At 47.9% G+C, this 15,064-nt stretch overlaps 1 protein-coding gene across 6 annotated transcripts in view; it reads right to left on the bottom strand.

Moving 5' to 3' along the window:
* TIAM2 (TIAM Rac1 associated GEF 2) overlaps positions 1-15,064 on the bottom strand; it is a 268,214-nt gene that overhangs the window by 101,444 nt on the left and 151,706 nt on the right. For all 6 annotated transcript variants that reach the window (XM_055391088.2, XM_055391086.2, XM_063707972.1 and 3 more), the window contains 2 exons: positions 11,122-11,294; positions 7,567-7,791 (listed from right to left, as the gene is read on the bottom strand). In XM_055391088.2, the coding sequence (XP_055247063.1) occupies positions 7,567-7,791; positions 11,122-11,294 (398 nt within the window). The remainder of the gene's footprint in view (positions 1-7,566; positions 7,792-11,121; positions 11,295-15,064) is intronic.

Here is a 15,064-nt window from a genome sequence, read left to right as displayed (position 1 = left end):
TCACTGAGGGCAGAGACAGTGACTTCTTTGAGTCTCCAGTCTGTGCACATTTGCCTGACCCAGAGTATGCACCGAACAAACGCTCATCGAACTAAACCAAACCTTCTTATTCTCCTAACAAAAACATTTCCAGGCTGGGAGCGGTGGCTCATGTCTGTAATCCCAACACTTTGGGAGGCCAAGGCGGGCAGATTGCCTGAAGTCAGGAGTTCGAGACCAGCCTGGCCAACATGGCAAAACCCCGTCTCTACAAAAAATACAAAAATTTGCCGGGCGTGGTGGCGTACGCCTGTAATCCCAGCTACCCAGGAGGCTAAGGCAGGAGAATCGCTGGAACCCTGGAGGCAGAGGCTACAGTGAGCCGAGATCACACCACTGCATTCCAACCTGGGCGACAGAGAAAGACTCCGTTTCAAAAAAAATAGAAAATAAAAACACTTCCAGCTGGGCGCATTGGCTCACACCTGTAATCCCAGCACTTTGGGAGGCTGAGGCAGGCGGATCAGTTGAGGTCAGGAGTTTGAGACCAGCATGGCCAACCCCATCTCTACTAAAATACAAAAATTACCAGGACGTAGTGGCACATGCCTGTAATCGCAGCTGCCTGGGAAGCTGAGGGACGAGAATCACTTGAACCCAGGAGGCAGAGGTTGCAGTGAGCCAAGACCATGCCACTGCACTCCAGCCTGGGCAACACAGCAAGACTCTGCCTTAAAAAATAAAAAATAACACTTTCACCATCTCCCTATTGCCTGCCTTAAAAAATAAAAAATAAAAAATAACACTTTCACCATCTCCCTATTGCCTATTGAATAAAGTTCACATCTTCACCCACCACCTCCACAATCTGGCTTTATCTCCCTCAAATCCCCTCACAAATATGCTACACTCCAGTGGTTTGTTCCTCAAACTGCTTCCCCCTGTACACATCCAGAAATACACCATAGTATCCTCGTATTTTCCTCAAAGCCTTGTTCTCATTGTTCGCTTCACCAGTTTCCAATTGTCCAAACGCAATCCATCCTCTTTATGATTTTAAAACTGTATTTAAGTAAATATTTAAACTGAAGCCCACGTTTCATAAAACCCAGAGCAGTCTCAACCCTACCAGCAAGTGCTTCCTCCTTCCCCACAGCACCCCCTGGTAGTCCAACCACCTCCTCCCTCCCCAGCCTAATTAACCACAGAAGCAGGCCTGTCTCCCCTGGAAATTGCACATAATGAGGCAGGATGGAGGATGCCATCTGGGAGAATGCCAAGACTGCCTAAGGGTGGTGAGGTTTTGTCCTTGTTTACTTGTTTGAAATAATAAGCAGAAAGGCAAATAAAGTACTAACTGGACTTAATTTACAACTCTTCCTCCCTGGGAACTTCAAAGGCGATCTGGCATGTGGATGGCGGCGTGATCTGGTCCACATTGGACATGCTCAAATGAAAGCTGCATCATCCTGCCCCAGAAACACCCAAGAGGCCCAGGACACGGCCAGAGCATGTGACCACTGACCGTATGTAGCTCAGCCGGTACGTTACAACTGTGATAGTGCCTTTTTTATTTCAAAAAGGATCTTCTCCACCCACGTACTTCGAAGAAAACCTGTTCCAGAGAATTTCTGTTGCATGATGTCACCTACATTGCACATTCTATTTTTAGGCTAGAAATGACTACATCTGAGGTTTTCAGGGAAAACCGCTGGGGAGGAAGCCACATAAATAAATGTATATTTATTGAGGTTTTAAAATGCTAAGTGGATAAAGCACTGCTCTTTTACAGATATTTTTAAAAGGAAGTTTAGAGAAAGCTAAATGCTTAGGGAATATTTTGGAGACCCTGTCCTGATTGGTCTTGATCTGCAAATACCTTTGCCTTTGTGGCTTCACATTACATTTTTTTGTCAAATATCTCATAAAAGCAATTTTAAGCAAGTACGTGTTCCTGCTTAATGTTTCCCAGTCTTTGTGCCTGAAGGTAAAAAGTAAACAGCTCTTGGCCGGGTACGGTGGTTTCACGCCTGTAATCCCACCACTTTGGGAGGTCGAGGCAGGCAGATCACCTGAGGTCAGGAGTTTGAGAACAGCCTGGTCAACATGGTGAAACCCCATCTCTACTAAAAATACAAAAATTAGCTGGGCGTAGTGGTGGGTGCCTGTAATCCCAGCTACTCGGGAGGTTGAGGCAGGAGAATTGCTTGAATCCAGCAGGTGGAGGTTGCAGTGAGGTGAGATTGCGCCACTACCCTCCAGCCTGGGTGACAGAGCAAGACTCTGTCAAAAAAAAAAAAAAGAGTAAACAGCTCCTTTACAACCTGCTGACAAAGGATGCAAGGACAGCGGGCACAGCAAACATAACTCAGGCTACACACTACAAAGCCCTTCAGGAACATGTGACTAAATCATAACCTCAAAGAGTGCAATACGGTGAGGAGAATACTTTCAGGTAGAATTTCTTTTTTTTTTTCTTTTTCAGAAATAGGGTCTTGCTGTGTTGCCCCGCCTAATCTTGAGCTCCTGGCCTCAAATGAACCTCCAGCCTCAGCCTCCCAAAGTACTGGGATTACAGGTGTGAGTCACCGCACCTGGACAAGAATTTCTAAAATCAATCCCAATTGTCTGTTACCAGAAACTCACAAGAATAACAGGAGAAAGGGAGTGCATGTACAGCAGGGGTTGGGAAAAGGGTGTAGGGGAGAAGGGAGTGTGGGGAGGACACAGGAAGGGGTTAGGGCCTGGGCTATGGGGAGGGGAGAACCAAAAATGAAAAATTAGTAGCATTAGAAAGGTGCACTTAAAATAACTAAAGTGATGATTCTGTCAAAGAATGGATAACGGACCACAAGTGATAATTACCCTCATTCTTTAAAACAGTTTCTCTTCAGGCCACCTGACCATCCAGACCCCTGGATTTATGTAAGGGTTTATGTTCAAGTAACCTCCCCTCTTAATCAGAGAATAGCACCAACTATGATGTCATCAATTAAACATTTACAAACTATGGACAAGGGAATACAATTACATTTAATGCAAATTTAAATTTTTTAAAAAATGTCTGCTTAGACTCCTTGTGGCCACAGAGAAACCCCCACCCGCCACCACCACACACACACAACAGGCCAGGAGCCTCTCAGTGTTGCCAAATGTCCCTTTTCTCTCCCTAGCCCTAAACATCTGACCCTACCCAAAGACCTGAAAACTCCAAGCTGGGCATCCCTTCGACAGGACTACGATTATGGTCAGGATGAGATTTTTGACTGGGGTGCTCTGAACACTCTGAGACGCTCGGATCCACAAGTCTCATCTCAGGATAGACAGGCTGTGGCTGCCGGATCCTGGAAAATCAGCACCATGGAGGAGACATGCTACAAAGAAAACTCTGGGATAACCGTGTCTCCTTCAGGCTCTTTGATCTGTCCATCACCTCCACATGGACTCCCAACCTACATTCCACACAGACAGAGAGCAGGGAGGTACGGCTGCACTGCCTCGGGAGCTGAACGCCCCCTGGCTGTGAGCAGGGTGAGGCCCCTTAAGAGGGGCAGGCAGGGCCTGAGAGGAGGCAAGCTGGGCTCGTGGGGGCAGCTCTCCCTCAGCAATGTCAGCAGCTGTGTTCTCGTCAGATCCCAAAGCCTTCCACCTCCTGCATTCTTCTTGGCAGTTTTGGCTTCCTCGTTAAAACTATCTTGTACTTTGGAGTTTAAATGGCATATCCTGGTTGAGCAACAGTTCCGCTCAGGGGTGTAAGTTACTGTCTTTAAGATTCTAAAAAATTGAGATTAGGCGTGGTGGCTTACACCTGTAATCCCAGCACTTTGGGAGGCTGAGGCAAGCGGATCACCTAAGGTCAGGAGTTCGAGACCAGCCTGACCAACATGGTGAAACCCCGTTTCTATTAAAAATACAAAATTAGCCAGGCGTGGTGGCGGGCGCCTGTAATCCCAGCTACTCAGGAGGCTGAGGCATGGGAATCGCTTGAACCTGGGAGGTGGAGGTTAAGATGAGCCAAGATCACACCATTGCAATCCAGCCTGGGCATCAAGAGCAAAACTCTGTCTCAAAAAAAAAAAAGAAAAAAAAAGATTCTATAGAATTACAGAAAATTATGCACCCTGTTATACATTTTCCATGTAAACCGTTGAACTTGTGTCACTTGGGACCAGGCCCTTGTATCTACACACCCAGCACAGTGCCACTCCACCGCCTGACACCTTTTGCCCCACTCTGTCCTCCAAGCTGCTGCCTGATTAATCTTCCAAAGACACTACAGTCATCATGCTTTGTCCTCAGCTTAAAAACCTGTATCCCCCCACTTGAAAGCAGAGTATAAAATAAACCTTACCATCTGAGCCTTGCATACAAGACCAGTATGGGCTGAATGTGTCCCTCTGAAATATGTATGCTGAAATCTTAATGATTTAGGTGATGGTATTAGGAAGTGGGGCCTTTTTAAAAGGGGCAATGATTAGGTCATTGTTTGGAGTGCAATTTATGGGTGTAGTGTGAATATGTTATCACAGTTAGTTTGTAAGTGCAGATGTCTGCCAGAATGCCCAGAATGCCCAAATCTGTTTAGACCAACTGCATTGGGATATTCCAATTTGGGACGACATCACATGCTAGGGCGCACCAACCTTCAAGATAACCAGACACAGGTGGATCCCCAAACAGGGACTATAAAAAGAGAAGCCCTCAGGCAGCTCGACCTGCTTTGCTGAGACACAGACTCGTGAGGATGAGATGCTGCCACTCAGAAAGGGACCCGGAGTCAGGCTTGCCATCTCCTTGACTGAATGCTTCAGCCTCAACATTCCAGCCTTGATACCAGAGGAAGCTATTCCCAGATGCCTGAGGACTTCTGTGACCAGTCCTGTGCCTATTCATGTAAGATCCCCGACTTGTTCCTAACAGGGTGAAAAACAAGAGTTGTGTGTAGCGTGAATGGGGATAAAATACCAATATTTGTTAAGAACTGTTTGCGTGCCAACAAACTGTGATTCAAGCATTAAGTTACGGTGTCTTTCATCCTTCACTGCTTAATCCACTGCGCACGACAGTCATAATGGTGAGCCCTCGTGAATAGGATGGATGGCCTTATAAAACGCGGCCCGGAAAGATCCCTTGCCCCTCATGTCATGCTAGAATACAGTAAGATGCTTCTAGAAACCAGAAAGCAGGGCCTCACCAGACACTGAATCTGCCGGCATCTTGATCTTGGACTTCTCAGCCTTCAGAACTCTGAGAAATAAATTGCTCTTGTTTATAAGCTACCCGGTTTACAGTATTTTGTTCCAGACTAAGACACAGACTGAAAAAGCTGCATTGCCTGTCCAGCCTAACTGCCAACTCTTGTCACTTCCCAAACCTTTGACTCCAGTGTGCTCCAGAGCCCCAAGCCACCACTCAGTCACTTCCAATTGTCTCTCCATGCTCGCCCAACACCCTTCCAGCCTGGAAATCCTTCACGCCTCTTAACAACTTTTTAACACCATATTCTTCCAGGAAGTCTTCTTTTCCTCAAGATCACAGTACAACCTCAACCCTCTGATCTCCCATAATATTTGATGACTATACCAGCTGTCACCTAACTTCGATCATTTTAGAATGTCCTTTAGTTTCATGTTCATAAGGCTTGCTCTCTAAATAAATTATAATTTCTTAGAAACGGGGTCCATATTTTACAATTATTTTTATTTCTTTAAGCCAGGTGCATCTATTAGGTACACCAGTATTTGCAGATGGGAAAATAAGCAAGAGGGAAAGAGCTGAGATGGGAGAAGGGCAACATGAGATATGAGAAAAGGAGAAGCAAAGGTAGATAGAGTCAGAAGATTAATGAGGGGCAGAGGTCAGAATTATTTGGTTATTTTGCTGTTGCCAATTGATACATTATTCCAAATTCTCAGTGTATCATTGAATGCATGCCTTTAATCAGTTTCCTATTTTTAGACAGAAATTTTTTCCTACTCATGCTGAATTCTTTTTTTTTTTAGACAGTCTCACTCTGTCCCCCAGGCTAGAGTGCAGTACACAATCTTGGTTCACTGCAACCTCTGCCTCCCAGGTTCAAGCAATTCTCCTGCCTCAGCTTCCAGAGTAGCTGGAATTACAGGCGCCCACCACCATGCCCAGATAATTTTTGTATTTTTAATAGAGATGGGGTTTCACCACATTGGCCAGGCTGGTCTCAAACTCCTGACCTCAGGTGATCTGCCCACCTCGACCTCCCAAAGTGCCGGGATTATAGGCGTCAGCCACCGTGCCCAGCCTCATGCTGAATTCTTCATATATATACACAGATGAAAAAACTTCCAAACAAGGTTAAACATTCAGACATAAACAGAGGTATGATTTAATTTGCAATTTAAATAAAACACCATATGTAAAATTCCTTTCTAATAAGTTACACTATGTCTAAATTGTTGTGTTACCATGAAATTTTTTTTCCTAAAGAAACTGGTTTCTCTGTAATAACTTAACAAGTAACTAAAGGAAGAAAAATGCAAGAACCTGCTCACTATCTATCTTCATCCCATTCCTCATTCAAGTTCCCAGGTCATTTGACAGCTGGTTTTGGAGGGGGCTGTAGTGGATTCTATAGTGAATCACCCGGATTCCCCCTTCAAGACAGAGGCATTGCTTTCCTTTTCCCAGCCCACACACAGATCCCCTCGTGGTAACTCACCTCTATTGAAGGGAGCTGCCTTGCCCTGCTGGCCTGAGGGGACGAAGGCCGGCCACCCTGCCTCCATGCAGAACTCTGAATGGCCCTCCCAGCTCCACAGCTCGCTGTGGGACAAGCTGCATCACAATGCAACTTGTCCCTCCCAGATCCTGCTCCCTCACTCCAGGCTGGCGTTGTCCCTGAGAGCATTCCCAGTAAAACTTTCTACATCTAAATCTCTATCAAAGTCTGTCTCCTAGGAAACCTGACTTAAGATAGGGATGCTCGAAATTCCACTAACACTTGTCTAAGTGTTTAGTTTGTCTGAGCAAAGGGAAATAAAAATTTTCAAACTGTTTTCCCTTCTCTAAAATGCAAATGCCATAGGAAGCAGCCATTTATTACATGAATATGGAACCGCAGCAGAGAAAAGAAAGCATTTCGTTACCTGCTTCTCTGTTATAATCAGAAAAATTACTGTTTTTTTGCAATCCATAGACACAGAAACAGCTGTTACACCAAACCACGTTTTCCAAAGCTACTGTATTAGAATCTTACCTGTCTAATCTTCTAGTGGTTTTATTGTATGGATTTTGTTCAGAAAATGACAATATATGAGTGAATCATCAAGGCCAGAAGGCACTATTCAAATTAGGAATTAAGTTTGGGTCACAAAATATTTCAGTACATACATAGAGCCGCCAAAGGTCATAAAGCATATCATATCACCCATGTCACAAAATGGCAAACATTAGGTACCTAAAATGAAAAACCACAGAAACTACTTCCCCCAGGGTGTAAGAAATACCACCAAGATGTGAGCCAAGAAATACCACCAAGATGACAGCATGCGTTCAGTCACTGCACAAGTGACGTGAGCAATGGAAGAAAACTCAGGTGCAGACAAACAGTACCTGGTTCTCTATGGCTTTCCTGTTCTTTGGGTCGCTCACCACGGACAGCTGCAGCTCTGCCATCTTCTTCATCTTGCTGTCCATGTCTATCTTCTGAAGCAGGTTTTTGGTCTGGTTCTTCAGCAGCCGCAGTGTGTCCTCTTTCCCATGCTTCTTTGCAAAAAGGGATGCACAAGCAGAGTGTACGGCGGTGACCCAGTTTTCTAGATCTGTCTGGCTGGTGGCCTACACACAGGGAGGGAGAAAGCCTGTTTCGAATCATTTTACCACTAAAGTGCTCTCCAAAATGGCAGGCTGGGCTTAGATGTGCAAAACTCAAGAAGTACTCGCACTGCATACAAGCTGCTTAATTTCAAAAACACATTCAACCATTCAACTCAGGTTCAGAGGGACTCAGAGAACATTAGGAGCAAAGCAGAAAGCATCACGGAGCTCTGACTAGGACAGGAACTAAAACCAGAAACAAGTGCTAGCCAACAACACAGGAGTGATAAGAACAACAGGGGAGACACACTCATGATACATTACGCCACTCTCTAAAAGGATGCTTGGCCAGGCACGGTGGCTCACGCCTGTAATCCCAGCACTTTGGGAGGCTGAAGCAGGTGGATCACCTGAGGTCAGGAGTTCGAGACCAGCCTGGCCAACATGGTGAAACCACATCTCTACTAAAATACAAAAATTAGCCGGGTGTGGTGGCGCATGCCTGTAAGCCCAGCTACTTGGGAGGCTGAGACATGAGAACCACTTTGACCTGGGAGGTGGAGGTTGCAGTCAGCCAAGATCACGCTACTGCACTCCAGCCTGGGTAACAGAGTGAGACTCTGTCTCAAAAATAAATAAATAAATAAAATACAAAAATTAGCTGGGTGTGGTGGTGCATGCCTGAAATCCCACCTACTCGGGAAGCTGAGACAGGAGAATCACTTGAGCCCATGGGGCGGAGGTTGCAGTGAGCCGAGATCGTGCCACTGCATGCCAGCCTGGGTGACAGGGCAAGACTCCATCTCAAAAATAAATAAATAAATAAATAAAAGGATACTTGTCTTCAGAATTTTAACAGAATGAGTAAACATTAGGATTAGAATATGAAATTTTGAAACCTGGATATAAAATTACATCTACAGTATGGCCTAAATACAAAAAAAAAAAAAAAAAAAAAAGAACAATGTAAATAAAAGTATATTGGGGGGAAACAAAATAATGCTATTGTCTTTGAATATATCAAGGTTTTTCCTTTCTCTACTTTTCAGTGACTTCTAACACAAAGACCACATACTATTTGTATAAAAGATAAATAGTTTATTTTTGGCTGGGCACAGTGGCTCATGCCTGTAATCCCAGGACTTTTGAGTCCAGGAGTTCAAGACCAGCCTGGGGAACACAGTAAGTCCCCATGTCAATTAAAAAATAATAATAGTACAGGCGTGGTGGCTCACGCCTATAATCCTAGCACTCTTTGGAAGGCCAAGGCAAGGTCACTTGAGGTCAGGAGTTCGAAACCAGCCTGGCCAACACGGTGAAACACAGTCTCTACTAAAAACACACACACACAAAAAAAAATTAGCCAGGCATAGTGGCGGGCACCTGTAATCCCAGCTACTTGGGAAGCTGAGGGAGGAATTCAAGAATTGCTTGAACCTGGGAGGCAGAGGTTGCAGTGAGCTGAGATCACACCACTGTACTCCAGCCTGGGCAACAGAGCAAGACTCCATCTCAAATAATAATAATAATAATAATAATACATTTTTTAAAAGAAAAATATTTTAAAAACAATAAGCAAAGTTTGAATAAAGTGGGCAAATGGGTATGATTCTAAGCAGGCTGAAAAGTACTTTCATTTCTCTTGATGTCTAGAAATAACCACACACATTCGAGTCACAGGGTCAAACCTCAAGTGGCCTCTGGGATCACAAAACAGAACACCTGGGAAAATTTTGTTGTTGTTGTTGCTAAGACAGGGTCTCACTCTGTCACCTGGGCTGGAGTGCAGTGGCACAATCATAGCTCATTGCAACCTTGACCTCCTGAGCTCAAATGATCCTCAAGCCTCAGCCTCCCAAGTAGCTGGGACCACAAGTGCGCACCACCATGCCTGGCTAATTTTTTTATTGTTCTTTCGTAGAGATGGGGCCTCGCTATGCTGACCAAGCTGATTTCAAACTCCTCACCACAAGCCATCCTCCTGCCTCAGCTTCCAAAGTGCTGGGATCACAGGCGGGAAAACTCTCAAAACTAAGGATGTTTTACCTGAATCACAAAATAAAACATTCATTTCACACTTGACCCTAAGAAATCCATGCAGATTTAATCTAACTTTTTGTTGTTGTTGTTTGTTTTTTTACTTTCCTTACAATTCAGACTAACATAAATTCATTACTTTGCTTTAAAGTATCATAGAAGTTTTAAGCAACCTTTCTGTTAAGAAAAGGAAAATCAAATCTCAGGCCCTGGCTCTAGTAAGTTCAGTCAGGTTGGGAATGGCAGTACAATTAAAGGCCCAGGGAGCTTAACCCAGCACTGGGTAAGTGAGGGAGCACTTCTGAGCATTCTAGACTCCCAAAGTCAGCCTAGAGAACACTGTTACTTTGCAGGGCTTCTGAGGGCACCCAGGACCATCTTTATGAGGGATCTAAACCCAAGCTTTACGAGGCTTTCCATGAAACTTCCAGTCAGATGTAACCTACGGCCAACACTGTGTGTATGTCAAGTGCTGGGTTTAGATGGTGGACGTTTAAGAAGCACACTTCACTTCCCAGCTCTCACTCTCACCTGTTCTGAATTAATATTAATCACCAACTTAAAATTTATTTAGCATTTAACACACACACGATGTTATTTACTCTTACAGCAATCATGTAAGCCACTATTATCCTACTGGTTGAAGGGCCCAAAGCTCAGAGAAGTCTGGTGCGCGCTCCAAGATCACTTACAAACTCAACGCTAACAAAGGTGCCAGGATTCAAACCTAAGCCCGACCCCAATACCAATGGCTCAGTACCGCCATGTTCTACAACATCTCATTGGCTAAAAAGTCACTGAAAATTCTAACAGTAGATAACCTGAATCTTAAGATCCTAAGACCACTTCCACAGGGAAATGAGACCTCATAGCATTTGTCTATGAGGGTTTTCCTGAAAACTTTTGACATCCACTGAGATTCGTGGCAAGAACCCAAGCCTCTCCCATCAATATTCTCCAAGCTTCATTTTAAAAGCCCCAAATCTGGGAATCTTGACCATTGTACTCACTAGATCGCCAGCTACTCCAGAATAGGGATCATGATTTTTTTCTCTTTGTGTCCCAATGAGCAGCTCATGGGCCACAGCCTGGGACTTCAGAGGCACCTGAAAAGTGCCCTCTGGATGAATGACTGGATTGCTGATGGCCCAGCGCCCTTGGCAGTCAGCGGAAGCCAACATCTGTTGCTTAAGGCCAAATCCAAAGCCTAACTAAGTATTTATTCAATTTCATTTCCAAGTTTTGCCTTTTCTGTTCCTTCTTATTCTAGCAGTACATAAACTATTAGTTCCACTTACAAAGTACCAGCAGTACCTGGAAAAGGTAGACATCTCCAAAGGAGTTGCTGAGGCAGAACACATTTTCTTTCTTGGGATGTTCTGGAACAGACTGCACTATGCTGTCTTCTGCAAACAGAGCACACCGAGGGGCACTGCTCTGATCCATGGAATTCTTCCCATAGGTCTCATAAAACAGCAGCGTGCATCCTGTGAAACAGAGAAGCAAAATAACATCCCGGTCAGACCTGGAGATGTAGGAAAGGACTGGGAGGGTAAGTGACACACTTTTTTAAAAACACCTGAGTGAGACAATCATGTGACAGAAACATGGTAAACAAGGAAAAGTGGCATCTGAAGTACACCTAGTTGTATCAGAATGAACTTGAATGAAAATGAGATGTCTTTGTAAATGTAATATCAGTAATAACAATACCAAATAATAAGTTGTTGCTTAACTCTTCTAAGTACTCCACATGCACTGGCTTATTTAATCCCCATAGAGGCCCTAAGGTGGGCAGGGTTATTTAGCCCATTCTACTGTGACCCAAAAAGTATCTAGGACTGGTCTCGATCCATTGAGAAGTTTATTTTGCCAAAGTTATGGACATGCCCGGAGGAAGAGAGCACAGAATCACAGAAATAGTCTGTGGTCTGTGCTTTTCTCCAAAGACGATGTTGAGGGCTTCAGTGTTTAAAAATTAAAAGTGGGCTGGAGAGGAAAGAGGGAGAGCATGGTAATCCACCTGCTGCGAGGGAAAAGGAGCAGGCAGGGGAACTGTCAATCACGTAATCATCCAGCACTTGGTGAATGAGCACTTTACATAAGATAAGGTGAACACAGAGTAGCTAGCTACCTGTGGGGATATTTAACCTTTTATCTGTAGCTCCTACTTAGAAAGAAAAGGAAAGGCAGCTTCTTGCATGACTCAGCTTTCAGCTTGTTTTCTTTTCCTTCTGGCATCAGGAATTGGGGTCCCCAGGTTTTATTTTCCTTTCACACTAAAAATGAGAAAACTGAGAGATCGAATTCCTTGCAGGGGTCCCACCGCTGCACTGTGGAGCAGCAGGGATGTGAACTCAGGCCCTCTGGCCCTTAAGCACAGCACCACGTTATTTAGGGAATCTCAATGTAAGAGGCCAAAGAAAATCCCACACTCACTCACTCCGTTGACCATCAATGGGAACACGAAACTGAACATACCTAGGGGACTTTGCCATTTATGAGAAAGTACCCAGTTTGTTCTCCAAATGCCATGTAAAATAACTTAATTTTTAGTATTTCCTTTTATCTCACAGTAATAGAAAACATTACTTAGGCTAAGGGAGAAAAGTGAAACTAATAGAAAACATTACTTAGACTAAGGGAGAAAAGTGAAACTAAATGTGCCTGAATTTTCAAACGTTACTCTAAAAATACTGCAACATATGCTTTTAAGTACTTACTCTTCCCCTCATAAGCAAATAAAGTATTGCAGGTAGAGTTATTAAGAGTTTGCTTCGATTCTACTTGGAGGACTAGTTCCAGCCAGCGCGAGTGCGCGAGTATAAGGAGAGACGGGAAGGACCGGCTCCACCCAGCCCTGAGGATCCCAAAGAAAGGGTGGAAACACCCTGGATGTGCTAAGCTGTGGCCGGGTACACTCAAGGGTTAATTTTTTGGAGTCAAAGCCTCCCTCAGCCAAATCGAAGAAACTGAAGCACTTGTGACTGACCCAGATCTTCACGGAGGAAAGGGGATTCGAACCCGGCTGACCCAGGAGCCTGGGCTCTATACTCAGTGCAGCATTCTCACAGACACCCAGGATAACGTTATCCTCATGGAAACGAGCTCAACGAAGTGACCTACCCCAGAGCCTCAAGGCTGTGATGATGCTGGCATGAGAAACAACAGGAGAGTTACCAAGAGGTGTTACCCCCTTGACTTTATTTATTTATTTTTTCTTTTGAGACCGAGTCTTGCCCTGTTGCCCAGGTGGAGTGCAGTGGCGTGATCTCAGCTCACTGCAACCTCCGCCTCCCCAGTTCAAGCAATTCTCTTGCCTCAGCCTCCCAAGTAGCTAGGATTACAGGCGCATGCCTCCACACCCGGCTAATTTTCATATTTTTAGTGGAGACGGGGTTGCACTGTGTTGGCCAGGCTGGTCTCGAACTCATGACCTCAGGTCATCCACCTGCCTCGGCCTCCCAAAGTGCTGGGATTACAAGCGTGAGCCACAGCGCCCAGCCAAACTTAAATTTTTAAAAGAGGGAGATGACATACCCCTCTCCCTCTCCCTCTCCCCAGGGTCTCCCTCTCCCTCTCTTTCCACGGTCTCCTTCTGATGCCAAGCTGAAGCTGGACGGTACTGCTGCCATCTCGGCTCACTGCAACCTCCCTGCCTGATTCTCCTGCCGAGTGCCTGCCGAGTGCCTGCGATTGCAGGCGCGCGCCGCCACACCTGACTGGTTTTCGTATTTTTTTGGTGGAGACGGGGTTTCGCTGTGTCGGCCGGGCTGGTCTCCAGCTCCTAACCGCGAGTGATCTGCCAGCCTTGGCCTCCCCAGGTGCCGGGATTGCAGACGGAGTCTCGTTAACTCAGTGCTCAATGGCGCCCAGGCTGGAGTGCAGTGGCGTGATGTCGGCTCACTACAATCACCTCCCAGCCGCCTGCCTTGGCCTCCCAAAGTGCCGAGATTGCAGCCTCTGCCCCGCCGCCACCCCGTCTGGGAAGTGAGGAGCGTCTCTGCCTGGCCGCCCATCATCTGGGATGTGAGGAGCCCCTCTGCCTGGCTGCCCAGTCTGGAAGGTGAGGAGCGTCTCTGCCCGGCCGCCATCCCATCTAGGAAGTGAGGAGCGCCTCTTCCCGGCCGCCATCACATCTGGGAAGTGAGGAGCGTCTCTGCCCGGCCGCCCCGTCTGAGAAGTGAGGAGCCCCTCCGCCCAGCAGCCACCCCGTCTGGGAAGTGAGGAGCGTCTCCGCCCAGCAGCCACCTCGTCCGGGAGGGAGGTGGGGGGATCAGCCCCCCGCCCGGCCAGCCGCCCTGTCCGGGAGGTGAGGGGCGCCTCGGCCCGGCCGGCCCTACTGGGAAGTGAGGAGCCCCTCTGCCCGGCCAGCCGCCCCGTCCGGGAGGGAGGTGAGGCGTCAGCCCCCCTCCCGGCCAGCCGCCCCGTCCGGGAGGGAGGTGGGGGGGTCAGCCCCCCGCCCGGCCAGCCGCCCCGTCCGGGAGGGAGGTGGGAGGGTCAGCCCCCCGCCTGGCCAGCCGCCCCGTCCGGGAGGTGAGGGGCGCCTCTGCCCGGCCGCCCCTACTGGGAAGTGAGGAGCCCCTCTGCCCGGCCAGCCCCTCCGTCCGGGAGGGAGGTGGGGGCGTCAGCCCCCCGCCCGGCCAGCCGCCCCGTCCGGGAGGTGAGGGGCGCCTCTGCCCGGCTGCCCCTACTGGGAAGTGAGGAGCCCCTCTGCCCGGCCAGCCGCCCCGTCCGGGAGGGAGGTGGGGGCGTCAGTCCCCCGCCCGGCCAGCCGCCCCGTCCGGGAGGTGAGGGGCGCCTCTGCCCGGCTGCCCCTACTGGGAAGTGAGGAGCCCCTCTGCCCGGCCAGCCGCCCCGTCCGGGAGGGAGGTGGGGGGGGTCAGCCCACCACCCAGCCAGCCGCCCCGTCCGGGAGGGAGGTGGGGGGGTCAGCCCCCCGCCCGGCCAGCCGCCCCGTGTGGGAGGGAGGTGGGGGGGGTCAGCCCCCGGCCCGGCCAGCCGCCCCGTCAGGGAGGGAGGTGGGGGGGTCAGCCCCCCAACCGGCCAGCCGCCCCATCCAGGAGGGAGGTGGGGGGGTCAGGCCCCCGCCTGGCCAGCTGCCCCGTCCGGGAGGTGAGGGGTGCCTCTGCCCGGCTGCCCCTACTGGGAAGTGAGGAGCCCCTCTGCCCGGCCACCACCGCGTCTGGGAGGTGTACCCAACAGCTCATTGAGAACGGGCCATGATGATAATGGCGGTTTTGTGAAATAGAAAGGG

This window comes from Gorilla gorilla, chromosome 5 (assembly GCF_029281585.2).
Source record: "Gorilla gorilla gorilla isolate KB3781 chromosome 5, NHGRI_mGorGor1-v2.1_pri, whole genome shotgun sequence".
Classification (NCBI taxonomy): Eukaryota; Metazoa; Chordata; class Mammalia; order Primates; family Hominidae; genus Gorilla; species Gorilla gorilla.
This window is presented reverse-complemented; position numbering and strand designations above follow the sequence as displayed.